Below are 23,591 nucleotides of genomic sequence, written 5' to 3' on the forward strand. Positions count from 1 at the left end.
ATTATTTATTGTATGTGTAATAGATTAGGAGAATTAGACTGTCAAAAAGGTGTACACAATCCCAGACAAGTTTCTTGAAAATAATTAATTTAAGAGTGTATAAACCAAACAGTTGACTTATATCTTTAAAGGGAATTTAAGTGAACTTTTTTTTTTTTTTTTCTAATCCGTAAAGAAATTCGAACACGCCTATTTCCAAACGTTGTAGGTGTCCTTTAACAACTAGTCTGTCTCCTGATTGCCATGAATTACACATTTAAAACAGTTATCGTGGTCTTTTAGTTCAGTCTTCCTTCGACGCAAGAGGGCAGAAGCGGAGAAACCTCGCAGTTTATGGGAGGAGACAGCTGCATTTGCGAAAATAGCTTGAGTAACGGGGCTGAGCAAAGCCAGCCCGGTGACAGATTGAGAGCAACAAAGCGGAAAGTGCAGGATCGGCCAAACCTGAGAGCTGGGACGTGAGCTACACAATGCGCGATTACTTTCTAAAACATACTTAATTGTGTTTACAAGTGGCAGGCTGGGGAAAGATAGATCGAGTGCAAAAATTAAAATTTACGCAATGGATGGCTCCCGAAGATGATAGAGAGCGCAGAGTTAAGGTAGTTTAGCCGTCTAGCTTTTCCAACACACAGGAAGGAAAGAAAAAAAGGGCTGGATATATAGACCGGCGCCACAAAAGCACCCTCCCAGTGTGAATCAACCAAAAAGGACAGCGGCAGGCTTCTTATACACAGCAGGCCAGCGAAATAACCAAAAAAGGCAGAAGTACGAAACGGAGGATAGCAAGAGTTGGTTTAAAAGTTGCATGCGCGTGATTTGACAACGAGTGTTGCATTGCAAACAAAACTTGTGGTCTGCTATTAGCAACTATCTTAATCGTTGAATATTGACTATTTTAAACAAAAGCCATAATCTTTTGGTACCCATGGCAGCCGAAGCACTTGAAAGTCAGGCAGTGGTAGGTGATATTGGATCGACTAAAAACAGTTCGGAATCAGATTCAGACACACCCAGGCTAGTCGTATCTCAAAAAGTGGAACCGAGGCCACCAGCAGCAACACTGACCCCAGATGAAGTCTCTGAATCGCCACGGCACAGGATGTCACCTTCATTAGTGACTACTGATGGTGCAGCTTTAGCGACTCCAACCAAAACAGCAGGTCCGCTACAGGAGGCTGCGAACGTTAGGACCTCTAGCATTGGTAGAAGTTATGAACCGCTCTCCTCAGAACAGAATGGAAGGTGAGTGACAGTTGTCTTACTGTTCCATCCCCAAACTAGTTTTGCAATGTAATACATCTGTCAGCAGTCGATCTAACCCCTTTTAAACAGCTGTTGTTAAATGTTGCATAAGTTGTTGTTGTAAACACAAAATGTTTTAACATATGAATTCTTCTATGTATTCTCCTTGCATTTATCATACCATTTTTTTTTTTTTTTGGACTGAACTGGCAAGATATGCTATATTATTACCCTTTCGGTATGTTGTGGGTATGGAGGTTGCCGAATAATACTTGAAAACTGGGCGTTAGTATCATAATAGTACTTGCAAAGCAAAAATGAGCAGTATTGTTAATATTTAAAATGCTCATTGGACCTGCATACATACGTGCAAGTCAGAAAACCCACCAACACCAAAGGTGTCTGGTGTTACTGTACAAATACTCCAAGCTGTTAGCCACACCCTTTATAGACTTGAATTATCACAAAAGCTTGCTACATTCCGCTGCCCTCCCCCACACTTCCCCCAAGACCACAGTGGATCATGTGACTAATGTACTGCTTACCAGTGTAAGGGGTAAATGTTCTGATACAGTCTGAGACCTGTGTTGAAATTGGGTTCTGCTGTACCCTGGTCTGGTATAAACCTAAAGTAGACCACTGTTGGTTGTACTGGGGTGTATCACAATGGAGATGTACTGTAGGCTGCCCTATGGTTCTCCATGCGAGGCTGCTAACATTAATTTAAAAAAGTGCCAGTGAGTAATTGCTACTAAATTATTACAGTAGTTTTCAAATCCAGTCTTTTTTTTTTTTTTTTTTTGAAAGGCAATACTTAGTTCATCAAAATTACCCAAATATACCCCTGGTGTCTTGGCTCGGGTATAGATTACAGTTGAAAGAATGCAAGTAAAATAATGTGCAGAACCTCTTCAATTTTGAGCAGAACTAGTTGTCCAGAATGGGGTATGCCAAGACTGACTTGGGCAGCTGCAGTATTGTGGTGAGACAAGTCAGTCAGATGTCTGTTTGAGTGTTTGGCAAAGTTCAGCCTGATGTTTAGTGCCATAATTACAGGCCCTGTCTAGTTTAGGCTTGTAATGCTTGTACACTGAACATACTACACACAAAGCAGGCACTACCATTGGTCAGGAGCTGCGGAACACTAAAGTAATTAATTTCTTCTCAGGCTGCAGCAAGTCCACTGAAAAGGTGTCCTTTTGCAAAAACAATTAAATAAAACACCTTTCACTAATTATAGGGGTTTGTTTTGGTTTTTTGTGGGGGGTGGGGGGGTTACACAGAGGCTTCATCATAGGCTACAGTAGCTTACCATTTTCTTGGCACATATAATAGTTGAATTAATTGTATTTCATCTAGGCAGGTATACTGTAGCAACCACATAAAATCAAAAGTTTCACAGTTCAATCCTCTTACAAATGTACATTGCAAAACCACCCACACAGATATTGTAATGAGCACTAATTTCTGCCGTGCTGTACTGTACCAGACCTGCAAGTGTAACTCCAGTACTTTCATAGCTGCTGCCACAGAACTACAGTACAACCACTTCCACCAAGGTGCCTGTTTAGTAGTTGGATTGGACATTTTCAGGCACTTAAAGAACTTAAAGTCCAGCACCTAGTCCTCAATTTCAGAACTCTCATATCACAGAGACCTTTTTTTTTTAAAAAAAGTCTTGATATTAGTATTTTTATTTACACACAAATCAGCTGGACATAGATTTCTCAGAGCCTTCCTCAGATCATGCTCCCAAGCTTCTCTGTTCCCACAATAGCCTCAGTTCATGATATTTCACGTTTTTACAAGGATAACAAGGGTAACATTCCATTTTGGACAAGTCTCTTATCCCTGTATACTGTATATGTATACCAGCTTGCTTGTACTCTACCTGTCCTGCCATTCACTCACTGCTAACCAGTCACATAGCCTAATGGACAACAAAAACATCAGAAGATACATCGATCTGTAAGGATCATTATTGAGCTCCTTGGTTGTGATTGATGCATTTTGCTTTCGGTAAAGCACAGTAGCACAAATACTGTACAGAGGCTTCAGTATGCAAACACATCAATATTTAGGCTTGATATGAATTATTAAAATCCTGACAAAAAATAATGGAAAGGGAAACAATCTGCTCACTAACCAGGGAAGCAGAATGGCTCCAGAAAAGACTCCTCGGGCTGATTGTGGGGAAGCATATGAGTATTGTACAGGCTTCAGTACTTCACCAATGAGCTTAACTTATAAAGCGCAGGGAAAATACAGATGATAAAACTTAACGGCTGCTGTTATTTCGGTGTCCAAAACTACACATTTTCAAAAAAAATCAGAAGATTTTTTTTTTTGACAGTAATCAAATGAACTTTTTGCAAAGCTAGGAAGTGGCTCCAACATGACATTTTTACTGCCAGGAGAAACACGAGGTCAAAGGGTGAGCAAAATGAGACATTTCCACCCACTGCAATGAACTCCTAGTAGGAAATCTGGTAACAAGCTGACTTTCTTATTCCCTGCTCAGGATTAAATCATACCAGTCATATCAAGTGGGTTTCTGTTACTGGCTTTCCCATTATGGGAAATGGGGGCAATGATGGGAAATTTCCAGGAAGGAGCATTATGTTGATAGACTGCAGTGTTTGTAAGAGATATCAAAGCAATTCGGATTATTTTGAAATAATGTATCGCTGCAATACAGACAACATGGGTACAGGTTAAGTAACCTTTTTTTGTTAACACTTAGCAACTGTACAAAGTCACAGTATAAATACACAATCGAAATACAAATATATAATACAATTATAAACCTTGGAGATCGTCTCAGACAGTTGGGTTCATTCACTACAGTACTTCAGTAATCTGAGGACACAGGTCACAGGAACATGACAGTCACCGCTGTAGTGGTTAAAATGAATGCCTTGGTCTGTAATGAAGTGAGTTTAAGCTCTTGCCTGGCTGTACATGTTTTGAATGGCAGTCAGATACAGCAAGACCTAATTTGGCCAAATTGTGAAGGAAACGCCTTGTAATAGTGCAATAACTGCTCCCTGATCTGTTACCTGTCAAGACAGATCTACTGTAAGAGCAACATGCACGTCTATCGCGAGTCCCAAATGCATTTTGGAAAGCCTTTGTTTTCATCACATTCTAAGGGAGTGACTCATTCTATAGACATTCCATCCACCCTGGTGGTTTCAAAACAATTTCTTCTTCCTCTGTATTAAGAATCCTGCGTTGAACACATTTGGCATGGATGGGGTTGTCTGAAGCCATAGTGGTTGTGAGGATTAAAAAAAAAATAACATGTGACTAAATTGATTGCACTAGTTTCGGCATGTGGTTAGTTCTCTGGAGTCAAGCAGTGTTTTACTATTGTATTAAAAAATAAATGTTGTGCACTTTAAAACGTGTCAAAGCAGTCGCTATCCCTTACAGAGAAGTTATACTAATATGGGGAACAGTATTACCTTGAATAAACCTCAGCTAAACAAAAAAAAATAGCAAGCATACTGTAGCAGTTGATCACAGTGGATTTGGAACCAGTATTGTATACTTTCATGGATGCCCTTTTACAGTGCAGTCCTTACAGCAGTGCTGATGAATTGTTGGACCACAGTACCGGATTCACAGCGCCAGGCTACCATTACCATGTGCCATCATTCTTCCCCACTGTCTGTTAATACCATTGTACTGACACATGACCATGGAAGATCATTTGGTAACAGATGCCTCAGCTAGTGTAATGGCAGTTTATTTCTACTGTGTTAAATTTCCTTAAATTCTAACAACAATATTTTTTTGTCTGCAAAATCATGAAGAAAATGATAATGTACGTCCTTGCTTTTTAATTTCTGTTATGTTAATGTAAAAAAAAAAAAGATGAGCTAAGTTAAACTTGCTGAAAAGGAGTACAGTACACTATATTGACATGATATGATTGTCTTGGTTTGATAATCCTAACAAGTGAGTGTTAATGTTTTACTTGTTAACCTCACACAAAGAAGCACATCTGTATGAAAGAAAGTACTGCAAGATGTTGAGCAGTGAGCATGCAGTCACCGTGCAGGGAATATGATCCAAAAATCCCGTAGGGTTTTACATGGAATTTCCTGGAGGAAGAAATGAATTGCAAGAAATGAATTGCAAAAAAGATCAAATTCTGCAGGTCTCTGCAACAAATCACAGTAAGACCTGCATACAGGTATGATACAGTGCACATGGTAACTGTACTGTATAACAGAAATTTGTAGTAAAATGTATTATTTATTCAACATGAAAGCATGAAACATTAATGTCACCACCTGGTCTACCTGATGAGGCATGAAACCCCCCACCTGTGTTGTGGATTACTGCAGATCAGCCGAGGGGTAGCTACTGTATAAGGGGAAGGAGGCGAATGGAAACATAAGGTCACTTGCTTATGTATGTTTTTGATTAGTTCCGATAAGTTGATGTGATGTGTTTAGGGTGCAGCTCTTACTGTCAAAGGTTCATTTAATGGGTTACTCCTCCATAAAAGATCCAACACAACGGTTGATTACTGTGTTCCAGTTCACTCAGTGGTAATATTTAATAAGTAAATGCAGTAACTCAACTACAGTGGGCACCGCGGAGTGAAAGCAGCTGCAGTTTAAGAGGGATTTGGACTTGAACGCTAGTTGGAGCAGGCTGAGCATTTAATAATGATGCTGTGTGGTTTGCCGGGGTTGGGGGTCCTAATTGTACTAAAGGATGCAACATGAACTCTAGAAGATTAGTCTGATTTGATTCAAGGAGTTGTGAATGGGGTATTGATAAGCAGAGATGCAGTGCACAGTGTGGATTGAGTCCCTGATAAAAGAACTATTCTACCCTTGAATGATGCACACATCTTATCAAAGGACCAAATTCAAAATGAAGGAAGTGGGCAACACTTCTAAAGAATAAATACTGAACATTAAGGATAATGCAGAGACTCAGGGAAGACAGGTGGATTATACAGCTGTGGCCAAAAGTTTTGCATCACTGTTTAGAATTCAGAAATGTTGCTTCATCAAGTCGAAAGAAACCTGCTGAATAATGTTACGTGTTGGAATACATACCGCTTTGCAGTTTTCCATGTACTTAATGAACAGCTGACAAAAAATTTAAAATGTGATATTTTGAAATCAAACATGAAATGCTGCCCTACTAAAATTTGTCATTGTGTTTTTTTCTCAATCCTAAAAATCTGGTTGAGGCTACATTTTTGGCCCTAGCTGTAGATCATTCTGGAAGGGTGTAATCTGTCTTGACATATCTTGTGAAGAGTTAAGGAAGTTCTTTGAAGCCTGCTTCTGTTAGTGACCAAGAAAAACATTTGTACAGTGGAATATTGACATTTTAACTGAAAACTGGGAAATATTTCCTACGATAAATCAGACTAAAAGTTACACTTAAAAAAAACTTCAATTTTACAACAACATGACAAAGTTTAATGGTGGTTTCATGTGTTTTTTATTGTACACCCTTCTAACGTAATACTGTATGAATGAACGTTGTAAAGTATGAGTATCAAGTGATTATGATGGTACATGGGGCTGAGCCACAACCAAAACCAATTTAGTACAATCTGGCAGAGCGATTGAAACTTATGATACTGTATAACAAACACAAAATGAAAAATTGAGGCGCATGGAAAACAGTTCACTGATTCCCTTAACCAGCACAGGGCTAGCTGATCTGGTGTTAGTACTGTTGTTTCCTATGCAAATTATTTTCTTTGTGTTCCTTCATACCAGAGGTTTTGTGTCCAGAAATATCGTGGACAGTCATGGGTGTTTTATAAATGCAACTTGTTTCATCCTTCTGAAGCTCTATACACCAAAGGCCTTTAAACGCTGCTGTTTTCAGAGAGGGCTTGGTTTATGGCCTAGGTCAACATGCTCCTTCACAAGTGGTCACATGACAGACCAAATGAGGGGAGGAGAAGGAAGATTTGGCTGTGTGCAGGAGTCCATTTCTAACAGGTTTCCTTTCGTTTGCACTGCAGCCTGCTCGAGAGGCAGGAGTCGGTTGCCACCACAGAGGCCAGGCTGAGGATGGAGGGTGTGGAGCTGAAAGAAGAATGGCAGGATGAAGATTTCCCAAGGTACTCAAACAATGAGGCTCTGATCTTTTTCAAACGCCACCCCTGGTTTTGTTTATAAACTCTAACCCACATCAGGCAGCACTAGAAGGTTGCAATTAGTGAGGCACAGTTTTCTCAGGGAAGCTAAACGGAAATTCTGAGGTGAAGCACAGTTTATCTACTGTAACTTTTCTGAAATAAGTGCTTCTCCTTTGAGAAATGGTTTTGATGTTGCAGATTTATTTTTATTTTTTATTCCCTGCCTCTAATAAATATATATATGTGTGTGTGTGTGTATGATATGCTATGATATGTCTGGTGCCAAAATTCTACTGTAACTTTTATAGATGTGTTAAACTATGCATAAACAACTTTCATAACCTTCCCAGGTTCCTGTACTGTCATTTGTTCATCACCAAAATAAACCTTTCATGTATTGTACTTTATTGCAGTAAGCTTAGTCATTAGTTAGCCCCTTATTCAATGGACTGCTACATAGCTACAGCTGTGCAAGGTAGGTCTGTGGTTGCATTATGCCACCTTGAAAAGGACCAGCATTATACTTCAGATTCTGACAATTTTTTCTAAGAGGAGGCCTGTTTTTTTTTTTTAGTATATACAACCTTTCTCTAAACTGCAGTGCTGCATGACCCAATGTATTGCTTACATCGTTTAAATATTCCAATAATTAAACAAATGGAGCTCTCCGCTTCCATACAGACAATTATTTAAAAACAGTACTCAATTTCAGTCATTTTAAAGTGAATATGGTTCAATTCATTTTCCTAATTGTAATGTAAGGGACAAAGAACCACTTGTGGTCTCGTGTTGAAGTGTTTTTCAGACACTCTCCCAGCTAACCGTTAGATATAAGCAGATATGATCCAAGTAATCCACTGATGTATTCAGCAGGTAAATACACTGTTTCTACTAGGGTGTCTTATCTCGGGTAAAGTAATCCAGGATACAGCAGATGACAGACCCTGTATTTACTGCTGCAACTAAAGGAGACTCCCCCTCCATAAGTAACAGCTGGTGTACAGTCGCACTACAGCCATTCAGAGCTGTGATTATGGACAGGTTTTAAGATGGTTGTGAAAAGCTCTGTTGGGGTGTTGGGTTAGACGATTATATACATTTTTTATTTATTTAATTATTATTTTTTTTAACTTATTAGTTGCAACTTTCTTCCTAGTTAGCCGTTCTTCCTCTCACACGCTTTTATTTTTTCTTGGTCTGCTTTTCGTGTTTATAATGAAGCCAGACCACTGTTCTCTCCCACAGTAGAAGGGGGGTCTGAATTAAATGTATGTTCAGATGCCCAACATTTATTTGTATACAGGAAGAGAGAGAGAGAGGGACAAAACCTCTTGGTAGAAGTGTGGCACAGATTCTTTCTAGCTTTAGATGACTGTCATAAACATGATTATCAGAACTAATTTAAAAAAAAAAAAGCAGCTTTTTTTTCAATAATTGTTATATAAATCACCGAAACAACTTTGAACGACTAAAACCTATCCTAGAGTAAAGTGGTGGCACAGGTACAGACAGTAGGTAGCGCTGCTTACATTTTCTATAAGATGTATTAAAGAACTGGTAATCCAGTTGTGATCAGACTTTGTTCTGGCGCTCATTAACTCTACATTGTCTGGTTTATATTCTGTGTCTGGGTATATGCTTGTTACTGACATGCAGTACATTTTTCTGGTTTCACAGGCCACTTCCAGAAGAGGAGGACATCCACATGGATGGGGAGCTTTTCACAGCCTCTGGGAGAGAAAACCATCCTGGTAAGCAGGCAGAAGCAGTGATCTGTCCCTTGAATCCTGTTTGGATTGCTGCTACAGTACAAATCAATGGACAGCAAGTTAATAAGACAATACATAAACACACAAAGTACGAAAATGAATAAAAACATTTTATTCAGTTACGGTTTGACCACTTCTGATCCTAATTTTGAATCGTACTTCCTTTTTTGATCATGCAATATAATACGTTTTTAGTATGTCAAAAAAAAAGCTTTATAAAGTTCTCTGTCATACTTTTAGGAGTATTGCATGCAGTTGTTCAAAAGCAGTATATATTCATGTTGCACATTCTATCCCCTTCAGTCCCTGTGTGCACAATTTTACCATGTAAGTTTACTGTCTGTTTTATAATGCATGTATGTTTTTTTTAAAGCTATGGCAGAGCAACTTCACGAACTCCACAGAGTTCACTCAAACTGTTTTAAAATTTCAGTAAAATAAATGAATCATTTGTGACCGAAGGGGATATACAAAGTGCGTAATGTACTTGGATTGTAGTATACAGAGTAGTATGTTATATGCTGTTTTTGATAGGGCTTTTTACGAGAGATGTTATGGGTTTGTTTATTGTACTACTTTTGTGGTTTAGTTCCACAGTCTTTTGAGATGAACAGCGATAAGAAACCCAGGAAGAAGCTAGCGGCCCCCAATATCAGTCTGACACTGAATCGCAGCGATGGGTCCCTGCTGTCAGATGAGCTGGAGGAGAGCGGGGAGTTGGATCTGGATGATATGGACACCCCCTCTGACAACAGCAATGAGTTTGAATGGGAAGGTAAGCACATTGCACAGCGTCTGACGCATTCACTTCTAGACCATGGCGATCTGGGTAGTCTGGTCCCTTTCTGAAATGAACCACATACACACTCAGTAGAATACACAATATGTTTGGAAACTTTGCCAGGTGTTTTTCTACATTAAAAAAAAAAAAAAAAAAACGTTTAGCCTGCTGCTTTGTATTACAACAGTACCAAAAGGAAAGACTTGCTAATCAATTTGAAAAAAACTAAAAAAACACTGTCATATTATGATACTGAAGTATTATAGCTAGGCTTGATTGTGATGTTGACACTACAGAAGACATTCTCATCTTGAATGCAGGACTGTCATGATTCTGTGCTTTATGTCATAGCCTTGGTAAAGTTTTCTTAGCAAGAATAATAATTCTGTGGGTTAAAACAACCCCCGGTTAGTTAATGCTGAGACGTTTCTAACAGAAATCTATTAAATGTGTCTTCTTGTTCTTCACTTCGATATTCAAGCTAGCTGTGTTGTGTTTGTTGGTATTTACAGCATTGACAACCCTAACATATATCCCAGTGGACTAACATTAGTTTGTCCTTTAAGTTCATCACATGTTAAAAAGGGTGTCTGTCTTGTTTTTGTGTTTCCAAATGCTGCTTTCTGCTCTCTCTCCTGGAAGGATTGTTTCCATTCACTGCTTTGTCTTGGAAGCAGGCTCCAGGCAGGCAGTAGGTCTGTCTCCTGTCTCTTATGTGGTAAGGTTCACAGCACATAAAGACAAATGTCTTTTTGTTTTGCTCACACAGAAATCGGCCAAGTTTTGAAGAAGTGATTTGCTTTATTTTAAGTTTTTTTTTTTTTCTTCAGTAAAATAAAATCAAGTCATCAGATACCTACAGATACATGTAAACCCTGATTTATATTCATTACCCCAATCCTATTGTAATTATATGAATGTTATTTCATGTGAATTTGCTTGGATAAATTAATGTCACTGAAAATCAAGATCAGATTTTTGTTTAAAGTCACGGTTTGACCACTTCTGATCCTAATTTTAAAGCATGCCTTTTTTTCCTTTGCTCATACAATCTGAAAGAACTGCTTTAATAATACACTTTAGTGACCGTCAATAAAAAAAGGTTTATTAAAATTAAAACAATGTAAAAACTTCACAATGTATAAAATCTGCACTTCTGAAATCAATGCTGTGTTAAAATCCAGAGATAAGACCGAAGTGAAATTCGAAACCGTCCAAATTAGGATGAAAAGTGGTTTACCGTGAAAGACAAATTACAAGCGAGACATTGTACAGAATCACAACATTTGCTTAAATAATGAATCCAACCTTGGTCCTACTGAGGGGACAGACCATGCAGTCCACATTGAAAAATATACTTACTTTGGTTGGATGATTCCAATATTTACTCAGAACTACTACTGCTTATCAACCAGGCCTCAAATGTGCTTACTGACTAACGATAACAGTCGTGATTCTTAGCCTAATGTGGGACGACTCATTTCAGTGAACAAGGAAACCACCTGTAAATAGAGAATCATTTAAGACTCCCACTGCATAGCAGGTGAAGTCATTCCAGGTTTCCCGTGAGTCTTGGAGTAGGTGTACAAAAGAGGGAGACTGAGTCTCGTTAGACTCAGGTGTGTCTAATTGAGTCTCTACATTAAAAGCTGGAATGTCTCAAACCTCTGTAAACCGGGAGTCTTGAACTGTACCTTGTGAATCATGTGTGATCTGAAGTGGTTTACAGTAACTGAGGGGGGGGGAATTTTCCAGATGATCTTCCAAAGCCCAAGACGACTGAGGTTCTCCGAAAGGGCGTGGACTCGATCCAGGAGTACTCCTCCACGGACGAGAGGGAGGAGGGGCGGCGCTGGCGACTGTTCAGGATCGGAGATCAGGACCACAGAGTGGACATGAAGACGATCGAGCCCTACAAGAGGGTGATCAGTCACGGAGGTCAGTGATGAGGGGCGCTTTATTTCTTCTTTGGTTTAATTCAATGTGTGTAGTGGCTTGGGAATGACCATGGCTTTGCTGTTAAACTACAGGGATGGTAAATTTTAACTGTAAGGCCTCTTTGCTGCATTTTACAAAAGTATGGTGTTTTTAGCCAAGGCTTTAAAATACTTCATATTTGCAACATTACAAACTCTCCACTTGCTTTTTTTCTTTTCTATTGTTCTTTTTTTTTTGTATTCCATATTCTAATTTGCCAACCATGCTGCTTTAGAGCCTGTTTTAGATCCTTTTTGTGAGGCTGTAGTACTGGAAAGGTCATTTTCAACTTTTAAATTTATATTCTGGTACTTGAAAATTCTTCAAGTAAAATGTAATGAACCAAAAGACAGTAATATGGGGAGCATTGTTTTTCTTTTTCAGTGTGGGTCATACTGTACCAAATAAACAGGTGGTGGGTGCTCTAGTTCCTACTTCTCTTGTATTCAAGCTTTTTCCTATGTACCCAGTATAAACGGTTCGATTCCCCTGGTTTCCAGCTTGTACATTATTTGTTTGCCATTGTTCCAATGCTAGATAACAATTCTAATTAGGGCTTCTGATTTTCCAGATAAAACAGCCCTGATGCAAAAAAAAAAAAATTAAATAGGTGAATTGCCAATAAACGCTGGAAAACACAGGAAAACTGTAGAACGTTAATCAATTCTTTAGCATTCTTTACATCCTAAGTGTGCGACAGTGCAGGACAAAGAAAGGGCATCTCATAAATCATGCAAGGCCTCCTCCGCATTCGCACCACTACAGCCTGCAGTTGTAGTTGACTCAGCTGAAATTGGGGCTGCACTGAGCTCCTGCTGATCCCTATGTATTCCACCCTTTGCTAATTTACCAGTCTTTAGCCAACGATCCATATTTTTTATCCAAATCGAAAACAAAAACTTAACTTTCACACTAGGCCTATGGGGTGTAGTGGTTTGTAAAAATGAGGCAAAGTAGTCTGCAGGCTAGGCAACACTTCGGCTTCTAATTGGCCAGGCATTCTGTATTTTGAAATGAACCAATAATCGGGCAATTGCAAAAAACAAGACTTCTCGATTGGCTGGCAGAAACACACACAGAGAAGGGATTAGAGCTCAGCCGTACTATATGAAAACATCCTGTTTAAGTAACTAAATTAAACTAAAAACAAAGCTTTGTTTGAGATTGTTTTCATATATATATATATATATATATATATATATATATATATATATATATATATATATATATATATATATATATTGTAAGGTACCAGGGAGGGGGTTAAAATCCTTCCCTGCGTGAACCCTTGTGAGAATGCACATTTGGGTATTATGGGGTTTAATTGTGTAATTGTTTAATTGTTTAGTAATCCCCTGCACCTGATGGTAGTTGTAAATTAGAGCCAGGTGCAGGGTATTTGAGAGAGCAGCCAGTCTGTTCGAGGCTGCTGTGCGTAGGGAGGCAGAAGGTGTGGTCTGCTTCCAAGCAGTCAAGGTAAAGTGCTGTGTTAAACTTTGTGAGTTGTGTTTGGGTTACAGGTAAACAGCTTAGCTGTCCTGGTTGAGTTAGGTTCCAGACTGTATAGTTAGTGCTCCAAGAAGGAGCTAGGTGTTTGTTTGTTTTGTTTAATTTATTTGATTGGTGTTTATTAAAAGTGCGCGTCAGCACTTAAATCAATTCCATTTCTGTGTCCTGGGTCTGGTCTTAAAGGGGCAACGAACTCCGTGAGTGAGAGGATCGTCGTTCACAATATATATATATATATATATATATATATATATATATATATATATATATATATATATATATAATCACTCTCTTAACCACCCAGCTGTTTAAATGTGACATATTTAAATATGATATATACATAAACAACGGGGCTAATTTAAAATGTAAATTAGCCATGTGTGCACTGACCGTTGGATGTCAGCACAGCAGTCTGGTGTTTAGCATTAACCTGACTCAGCAGAATGGAAACATACATCAGTACAGCAGCAGTTTTATAGAAAGGAGATTAACATTGATTAGATTGCCAAGTCGTAGTAAATAATGCGTTGTCCGCCATTACAGAATGTTTCTCATGTACCCCCTGACGAGAGCCTGCGTACCCCAAGGGGTACGTGTACCCCCGTTTGAAAACCGATGCTCTATATTAATGTATATATATATTTTTTTTTTTTTTCTTGCATGCCACTTTAGACATGTGTTCAAGGATGTCTTTCAGTCATTATGCAGCAGAAAGGTTGGATTTTGCACCATGAAACTGCACTGTGCTTTCTGTTCTAGGTTACTATGGAGATGGCTTGAATGCCATCATCGTGTTTGCTGTGTGTTTCATGCCAGAGGGCAGTCTGCCCAATTACAGATATATTATGGACAATCTTTTTAAGTAAGTGAACATTCATATTCATACAGGTTTTGATTGTGTCAGTGTGCTATTATTGAGCATCTTTCTTCAAACATGAGGGGGTTGATTTGAAGAGCAGCTCTAACCAGTGTTTTCCCTTTAGGTATGTAATTGGTACCCTAGAACTGCTGGTCGCTGAGAACTATATGATAGTGTATTTAAATGGTGCTACAACGCGCCGAAAGATGCCAAGTTTGGGCTGGCTCCGGAAATGCTATCAGCAGATCGACAGGAGGTAAGGTCACCAGAAGAATGAACTTTTACTGGAACGTTAAAAAAAGAAATGTAGTTATAATGTTAGAAAAACAAATCATCATCGTCGTTGTGGAACACACGATACATTTCGAAATGTGTAAGAAACAACTTGAGCCAAAATGAAAAGTATGAGTTGTTTATTGTTTGTAACTCTGGGGTTTTTTTTTGTTTTGAGTAAAATTTAGGCCACCTTTGAGGAAAGATTGGTAGTTGTGTTATTTGTGTCAGCTGAACTTAGAAAGTGCATTCTCATTGTAGGTTACGGAAAAACCTGAAATCCTTAATAATTGTTCACCCTTCCTGGTTTATCAGGACACTTCTGGCTGTCACACGGCCGTTCATAAGGTAAGTACTACAGTTGATCCTGTGTTGAAAACACTGCTGAACGAGTAATAGCTGCATTGGAGTAGGATGATTAAGTCAGGGTGTTTGTCACTGTGGGATATCGCCACACCTCTGGTGTGTTGGCAGGCATTGTGAGGAGTTTCCATGTGTGTTCTAATTTTTCTCGAGACATTGTGCTCAAGCAAATTGAAAAGTGACCCTATACATTTCAGGTTTCAATTGGCTCAGTTTATTTTACTTGACAAGACCCTCTTTTCACCTGACGTCATGCAAATGAAGGGGAAAGGAGGAGGTTGATACGCAAATTAGCCATGCGTAGCGTTCTCATGCTGTTTTCACAGACAGCTCGGGAAAATGTGTCTTCCATGCACAGAGAACAGGTAGACCAGAGACTCTCACCTGCGATACTTTTGTATAAAAAGCGCTATATAAATGCAATAAATAAATAAATAAATGTCTTGTGTCTGGTTGTTTAATAATGTGTTTTACTGCTCTTGCCCAAATTGTTTTTCAGATATCCATTGGCGGGTTGGCATATCGTTAGTAGTGAATAATATTTCTACTAATTTATAACACATCGTATTAAGAAAAAATTAAATAATTAACCCGGGGGTATATAATGAAACTGTTCAGCCCAGCTATTGCAGATCACCATGGCTGAAAACCAGTGGAGATGTAGAGATCTGTGCCAGCACAAGTATGCTCCCAAGGCTGCCTGGATTGGGAGCAGTGGATGTTTTCATGTGAAATGCGGTTTTCCATGTGAAAGTGGGTGTGGATTTCCCAGGTTTTATGTTACACTCACGGGTAAATTAGATTTACCCTACCCCTCTCTCTGGACGTTAGTTTCGGTCATAAATCTGATCCTGTCTAGCTGTTCTCCCAAACATGCATGCACATCGCCACTTCACATGTGAGAAACCTCACATGGAAACCTCCCCCTTGTCTGTATATTAATAATAATTATGCACAGAGAAGGTGTGACAGATGCTAAAGCTGTAGTGTGGTCTGTTTATATATGGAAGCTGTAATGTGGTATATTTCTTTGTGTTACCTTGTCCTACTTCAAGAGGAACTAGGTTGTCTTGGCACTAATCTCAAACCACTTAATGTTACCTTGGGTAAGGTAGTCTAAGATTATTCAGTGTCTGTGAAACCACTCCTTAATGTTATAGAAATCCCATTCTAGCACAGCTCAGTTTATGCATAACACATACCTGCTATGTACAGCTGGGTTATCGGCTCTGTCTTTTCTTGTTTCCCCAGCTCAAAATTTAGCCAAAAAATCAAGTATGTCTTCACCTTAACAGAGCTAGCTGAGCTAGTCCCTATGGAGTATGTTTCTATACCAGAGTGCATCAAACAGTAAGTGTGATCTTTTCTCTTTTAATTAGGCCAGTAAGCAATATGTTTTATATGCATAGTATGTTTTTTTGTATAGCTCATAGTTTGCTGTTATATGTAGAAAAAAGTACTTTTAACATGAAATGCCTGTTCTGATGCTGTTATCCGTTCACTGCAGCTCTTTGCATTGTTTTGTAACAAATAAACAAAACTCTTGTTTCATATCGAAAATGCCTATAGAACATAAATGTACTCAACCTCTTCTCTGGGAGGAAAAAAATATGGTCTGTCAATCAAACCCCTTTGACATTAAATTCTCAGTGCCTCGTAATTTGAGTAGTCTTCAAGACACTGATTTTTTTTCTCTGAGTAATCGATTTTGCGTTATAAACTTAAATAAGCTACTTGGTAATCGGCATTTTAATTCTGTTCTTTTCAAGTGTTTGTTTGTTTGTCTTGAGTGTCTTGTTGGCTGTTCAATTTTCTTTGACCTAATTCCATAACCACTTTCCCTACCCTTCAAAGGTACGAAGAAGAAAAATTTAGGAAAACACGTAAAAGGTATCTGTACCCCTATTTAGGGAATTGGCTAGGCCTGCATAGATTGCAATGCACGAAACTAACTCTGCAATTACTGTATTGGTTGGCTTGCAGGAATGTGACACACGCTTTGTTTAAACACCCCCAACCCCCCAAAAAGGAGCACATTGCTTTGCCTCAGTTTTGAAAATGACTCCACATTCTCAGCACCACTGCTCAATTCATTTGTTATAGCCATAGTGCTTACTGGTGCAGCCAGCTTTATCCATTAAACTATCTGCTTGAGGCTTCTAGCTTTTTTTGTCATGAGTCCCAGGTGTACCCAATTGAGAAAAGACCAGTTGGTCGTCCCACGATTCCTATAAAATGGGGAGACTCCTAATACAAATGCAGCTTCACTTGAAGTTCTTTGTCGTCTCTTACCATTTGCTCTGCTGTTTTCTGCAGAATTCTATTTTGTTCTCTTTCGCTAAGACAGGGAAGCTCAGTACATCATCTGTGAGTATTGCATCCCTAGCAGTATATTATTTTACATTAAGATATTGTACTATTTGTGTTCCACCTCATAATAAGAATGGACAGTCCCATGCTCTGAAGGAACATTGGAACACTCCCTACACTCTGCAGGAACCAAGCAGCAAGGAGAGAGGGGGGTGGGGGGTGGCTACCTCTGATCTAGCTGCAAGTGTATTTCTCACTCACTCCTTGCTGTGTCGGGCCCACGAGTGAAGTGAGTTGGGTCTGTATAACAAAGACGGCAAGAGAAAGTACGCTTTCAACGTGATTAGGGGTAGCCATCGAACATACCATAAGTCATTAAATCAAAATCTTAGACAAAAATGTGATATTTACGCACTTAATCTGTTTATATGTAATCTGTTGTAGTTTAAACAGAATGCTTTGTCATTGAAATTCTGAGTGCAAGATCTACACTCCCAGTGAAATCCTAAGTGCACTGGTAGGTTTCAATGGGGATGTGACTTATAATTGTTAACGGAAGTCAAAAGGCTATTTAGTTATAATTTCACCATTGCTCATTTCTTCTCATCCTACATCAGTTTCACAAAACCCTGCTCATTTAATCTCAAATGTAATTTGTTCAAAACATCCCAATTTCCCCCTTTCACTGCTCTATAGTTTTATGTTTTAAAAAAGTAGTGTCTCAATCTGTGAGTTAACCAATATTTTGATTTGAACAGTATGCCTAGCTGAGCTTCAATCAACTCCAATCTCATTACACTGCTGAAATCGGTTTGTCTAAATCTGTAAACCACAGACTGACCCACTACCTCCATATCCTTGATGTAAAAAGACTTGACCCTTCTTAAAGATAATTCAGTTGTGCACTGTTCACAAAATATTCCTTAGATTTATTGGGTTGTACTTATTACAGTGAGATTAAGAAAAGGTTTTTGGATTAATCAATCAGTGCTCTTCCTCCTTCTTGCCTTGAATTTGACGAGAATTGAATTTGGACATAATTCATGACAGGAAACTGGAATACTTTTAATTATTTTCAGTCAAAGGCAGGCCTATCTGAAGTAGACAAATTGATGTAGCCATTTTGGCATTACAGGCCTTGCATATGTAGAACTCATAAGGCAGCCCTCTTACAACAATATGAGAAGAAAGGGTGGAGATCACGGGACTGATGCTAACAAAACAACTAATAAAGCCTGATTCACACGTTAATACAACCTGAGATGCATTTTCATGCAAATGATGTTGCATTTTACTGAAACGTTTACTGCACTGTGATAAAGCAAATTACTGAAAAGTTAACTACTGTTAGTAATGTCAGCTTGCTCTGTGATGTCATTTCAAGAGTACATTTTTTGGGTGAACGCTCAGTTGTGTCACAGAGCAGATGCCTTTCTAGAGCACTTGAACAAATGTCATTTTTACTGAAGAACTTTATCTTCAAAATGTATTCTTGCAGGAATACTGCAAGGGAACAGAGCTTTGCTTGAATGGTGTTGGAAACGTTTCACGATATGAATTCGAAACAAAAAAAAAGTCTGTGAATGCATCCTTCACTGATGGAGAAATATTACAGAGAAGCTCTTTATGTTCTTTCCAGTAATTATCCTGTGGTTTATGAGTTTGTCCTAACAGGTCAGCATGACGCAATGTTTAGACATGTCCTAAAATCCCACTGGTTGCCAGTGTTAACAACAAACAGTGGAAATTGTTTGCATCGGGAAGATAATGGATGTTTTTTGTATCATTCTGCAAATTAGGTTTGAACGCTGAAGCCCCAGAATGGAAAATTAGCATCTTTTTTGCTTGGTAATAAAGTCAGTGGCTGTTTTGTGTTTGTGGAGGACAGGGTTCACACTGGTTATTTGGTGACCGTGGACTATTGGTTGTTGTGTTCTTAGGTGTGGCACTGTGGTGGTTGTAAAAGTCACGTAGCACTCTTTTCTTCAAGACCCCTTTAAAGGCAGTGCATCTAAACCAACAATTGTTGGTTATGACAGAACCATATTTTATGAAAGCAAAAAGCGATTGCTTGTTCTTTGCAAAAGCTGCTGGGAGATTTCCTCTCTTGCAGTTGCTGTTTCTCCTAAGTGTTATGTGATTAGGTTAGATTCTAGTAACCAGGAAAGCATAGGCCGATTACTGTACATAGGACAAAATTAAAACAGTTGCTGTTTCTTTCATGAATTGTGGTTCCTTCATGACAAAATAAGATACGCAGTCAACTGTACAGTTTCTTTTCATTTTCATCCTGTAAGTACTGTAGCATTCTTCCATGTTAGTTTAGACAACAGGCGTTACACAAATGTTGTCCTCTCCTGATAATTCTCTTCAAATCAAGGGTTGCCATTGTACCTGTAAACTTGCACAAATAACGAGATGGTCGTCACAGTTAAGGTTAATCCACTTACAAAGCAAAAAGCAAAGCAGGAAAAATTGATTAAAATTAATTGATCATAGTGATTTAGCAAGGATTTGCACTCACTCACTAGCTTTCTGTGGAGATCAGTAAAATCTCATACCAGAAGCTTCCTTTTTTTTTTTTTTTTTTTTTTTTTTTTTTTGGCGCATTAGAGACTGAAGACGCAGGACAGAATTGTACAGTTGCCCAGCATGTGAAAAACGACACTTGTTGTAGAACATGATGTATTTAATTTCATTATCATAAGCAGGGGGGCAAGTACGGAATTCATATTAACAGCGTGGAATCGGGACCCCCTCCCCAACTACCTCTGTTTTGCTTTTATTTTGAATCCACAGACTTGACAAGGATATGCTTGGGAAACAGGAGACAGCAGCAGCCCAACAGTGAGAGACCCAATCCTCTTGCTTCATGGAAAGATGCGACAGACTGAAGAATGTGCAGGAAGAATGCTGCTTTAATGTATTTACATTGCATTGGTCAGCCATTGCCTTTAGATGTTATTGTTCTAAAATAAGAGCCTTTCTTAATATTGTGGGAGCCTGTGATGTCATTGCAACGGTCACTTGTATTTGTATGCCAAACACTTGTGTACAGGACGATCTACAAGCATCTTGTACCTATCATGCCAAACTTTAAGATATATATATATATATAATGTGTGTGTGTGTGTGGCACTAATTTTGAATGATGCATGTTCTTCAGTACATTTAAAAATATATATTTATATTCATAAGTGGAAAAGGATAGAGATTAATATATTTTTTATGGTGGATATGATCAATATTGAGCAATATTTTATAGGTCTGTGAACCTGCAGCATGTGTATTATACAAGCCTAAGGCAGAGACTTTCTTTGCTCTTTTGACTGCTAGTGGTCTGCATTAAAAGGCTCGCATGTGTTTGTTGTGCATGCAATAAAAGATAAGCCATTATGGGAACCTGTTAATAGTTAGATGTAGTAAAAGGGAGAATGTAGATGTAATGAGGAAAGAAGAATTGTTTTTCACTTGGGAATGTAACTTCTGTAGTCTGTTACTGACTTGTCAAATGTATGTAAAAAGTATGTTATTGTACATTTACTGATTGCAAGTAAACTGCCTATTGCAAGAAAAGCCCATTACTGTACACATTTTATATTAAATTCACAAATCCCAGTTTGAGTTAGTTGTAACTCTCTCTGCAGTAACTTTGCAAAAAGACAACCCTTTTCTACAGGATAATTTGTTCATTCATTTCAGTGTCTTACACAAAAAGAAGTCTTTCAAAAACATAGGGTCATACCAAAGACCTAATTAAATTGTCTGCTGTGTTACATCTCCTAGACCTATGTAGAGGTCTGCAGTGTTGAAAGACTTCAATTAGCCCACTACATGTTATTTATTTTTAAACACCCAATCATATCTATGTATTTTTGTGTATGTATGAATGTGCGTATCTAAAAATATTTATGTATATACAGTACTAGTGTACATTTGTAATAAAAGGTATTGATTGTGGCTTGTAGGGTGGGATAGGACTCTACCGGCTGTTTAATAAACCCTTTTGGTGCTGGAATGCAAGATTGAATAAAACATTGCTCCACTAGAAGGTGCCAGATATCCATGATCCCATTCAGTTAATCCCAGCTGCGCCAGAATGTTGTTACAAACCTCAAGGGAAAAGTTGCTTCAGCTATAAAAAGTGACAACTCATTTCCTGAGCTTATGTGGTTCCGGTACTGTGCAAGTTATGAGTTATGCATTTTTGATGACTTAAGTTTAGATAATGATTAGACCTCGGCAGCACAGCTCTCTAACCAGTGAGCTCAAGACGTGTGTGGACAGCTGCTGCTTAGTCAGGAATAATGGTACATTTTAGCTGCATTTCTTCCAGGAGGAATACACTGTATCTGGTCATTTTACTGTTTAAAATAATATCTGAGTGTGTTTATCAATTGAAGGTTGTGTTTTAAATATGGAAGCTCCGAAAATATGTATGGTCAGATCTATTTTCTGTTCTTTTCTGGTTTCAATAACATTTCCCTGTTCCTTTATGATTATGCAGATCAACTTCTCGTCACAAATAACTTTTTCTCACATGAAGGTCTGCCTTCAGCTATCTGTTGGTAATACCCCTTAACATACCAAGCACTGACTAGCGAGTAACGCTCAATGAGTTTTAATGAAACTGAGGAACAGGGAATGACAGTAAAACATTTCTTTTGTAAGGAATACTGTGCCCAACGCAGAGAGCCTTGGGGGACTGGAACACGTACAAACCAACACAGGACTGCTCTCTTGCATATACCTTCATAGTTGTGTAATAGTTAGAGACTTGGTGGAAACCTATTGAGAAGTTTAAGCATATTAAGAATGGGTTTTTAAATTTGATGTGGATTTGCTCACTAAATAAGCAGTTTGTTCACGCTGTACATTGTATTCACTTAATCCAAAACCACATAATGTAACTGTACTAAAAAAACTGACAAAATCTTTGATGAGAAGGGTTTTAATATTGAGAAAGACTTTGTGAAGCGTTTGTCTAAATCCTAACGTTATCTTGTTTTGTTTAGTATTACTTACACTTCCCTACCCCTCCCAACTGGTTCAGTACATTCTTGTTTTCCCTGTCAGTCTGTTCAGTAACGCTCAAACGTCCAAGACTACCACAGTGTTTAGCACAGCTATTGTCACATCTGCATTAACTTTTGTTAAAATGTATTTTGAGCCCAGTTAATCAGCGTGGGTATTTAACAGGTGGAGAAATGAGCAAATCCTATTGGCTGGGGATATTGCAATGGGTAACCTCTACAGCTTGTGCTAATGATGCTGGCCTTACGTGAACATTGTACAGCACAGTGCCAAGCCTTGCTGTACATGCTGTAGAGGTGGAATCATGTTTGAACTGCACTTTCTTTTTGTAAGCAATAGGTTTTGTATTTTAGGAAATTAAAACGTCTTCAGTTTACTGTACAGTTTGACAGTATTATGTAGAAGCTGTCAGTTGTTACTGTTACTGTAAATCATTTATACTAAAACCCACAACAGTCTGCTTTCATTTTAATTCAATTAGAGATTTGAAACCAAAAATGTAAGAAATATTTCATATATTAGTCTGAAATTCTGCTTTAAATGATTTCCATCCATAAAAGCTATAACATTTTATCTGAGTGAGAGAGAGAGAGCGTATTTATATGTATAACTATAAAAGGTAATCAGACAACAAATGCAATTAATCGAAAACTGGAACAGTAACACGCGATTAGTTATGTTTCTGTCTGTTAGTGTGATACACCTCCTTAAGTTATACTGTATGTGTGACCTGAATTATAACATGAGCTCTGTTACAATGGGTATTCCCTCAAAATGCCATAATAAAAACATATTTGATGTAAACTGAAATCGGGGGTAGTGACGTATTTATTCTTTCAACTAAAATACACAGATCAAGAGGAGATGTGCTACCTTTTCTTGGACTAACTAAATAATACTTATTCTCAAGCTTTCAAGACCTCAAAGGTCTCTTCTTCAGGTGAAAGTAGGAAAGAGAGATTGATGTTTACATTCAAAGATTGCTTTAACAAAATAACTCATTTTGAATCACTACAATTCTAATGTAAGGGGAAAAGCTGCATGTCATACACATACACACACAGAGGAATCACATTTAATTTTGAGAACGTCATTAAAATAATTTCTCATTGTTGGGGGGGTCTCATTGTTGGTTCAGTGTACAAACCAGGTCAATAATCCCCCCCGACCAATGTATGTGTTTGGGGATCCCGCCACACTACAATAACTATAGAAACAGTCCATCTTCCTGTGGTTGTTTTCATGTTTTGATTTGCTTTACACCTGGATGCATTATACACTAGTTATATAGTTGGTTGTGTTTTATAGAACTTAAAATAGACATAAGACTTGATAACTTTAATA

The 23,591-nt window shown here is 38.3% G+C and overlaps 1 protein-coding gene across 3 annotated transcripts; it reads left to right on the forward strand.

Annotated features, from left to right (window-relative positions):
- The first annotated feature begins 320 nt into the window (after positions 1–320).
- LOC121294650 (BCL2/adenovirus E1B 19 kDa protein-interacting protein 2-like) lies at positions 321–23,056 on the forward strand. Of its 3 annotated transcripts, none has more exons than XM_041218585.1 (11): positions 321–1,245; positions 7,256–7,354; positions 9,050–9,123; positions 9,731–9,916; positions 11,678–11,860; positions 14,168–14,270; positions 14,392–14,523; positions 14,802–14,888; positions 16,155–16,253; positions 16,758–16,793; positions 17,220–23,056. In XM_041218585.1, exons 1-11 carry the CDS (start codon positions 929–931, stop codon positions 17,272–17,274), a joined length of 1,371 nt encoding a protein of 456 aa, XP_041074519.1. In that variant the 5' UTR covers positions 321–928; the 3' UTR covers positions 17,275–23,056. The 3 variants fall into 3 exon arrangements, with proteins under 3 accessions (XP_041074519.1, XP_041074520.1, XP_041074521.1); XM_041218586.1 differs by having other exon boundaries at positions 324–1,245; positions 20,013–23,056; XM_041218587.1 differs by lacking the exon at positions 16,758–16,793 and having other exon boundaries at positions 325–1,245; positions 20,013–23,056.
- The last annotated feature ends 535 nt before the right edge of the window (positions 23,057–23,591 follow it).

This window comes from Polyodon spathula, chromosome 19 (assembly GCF_017654505.1).
Source record: "Polyodon spathula isolate WHYD16114869_AA chromosome 19, ASM1765450v1, whole genome shotgun sequence".
Lineage (NCBI taxonomy): Eukaryota > Metazoa > Chordata > Actinopteri > Acipenseriformes > Polyodontidae > Polyodon > Polyodon spathula.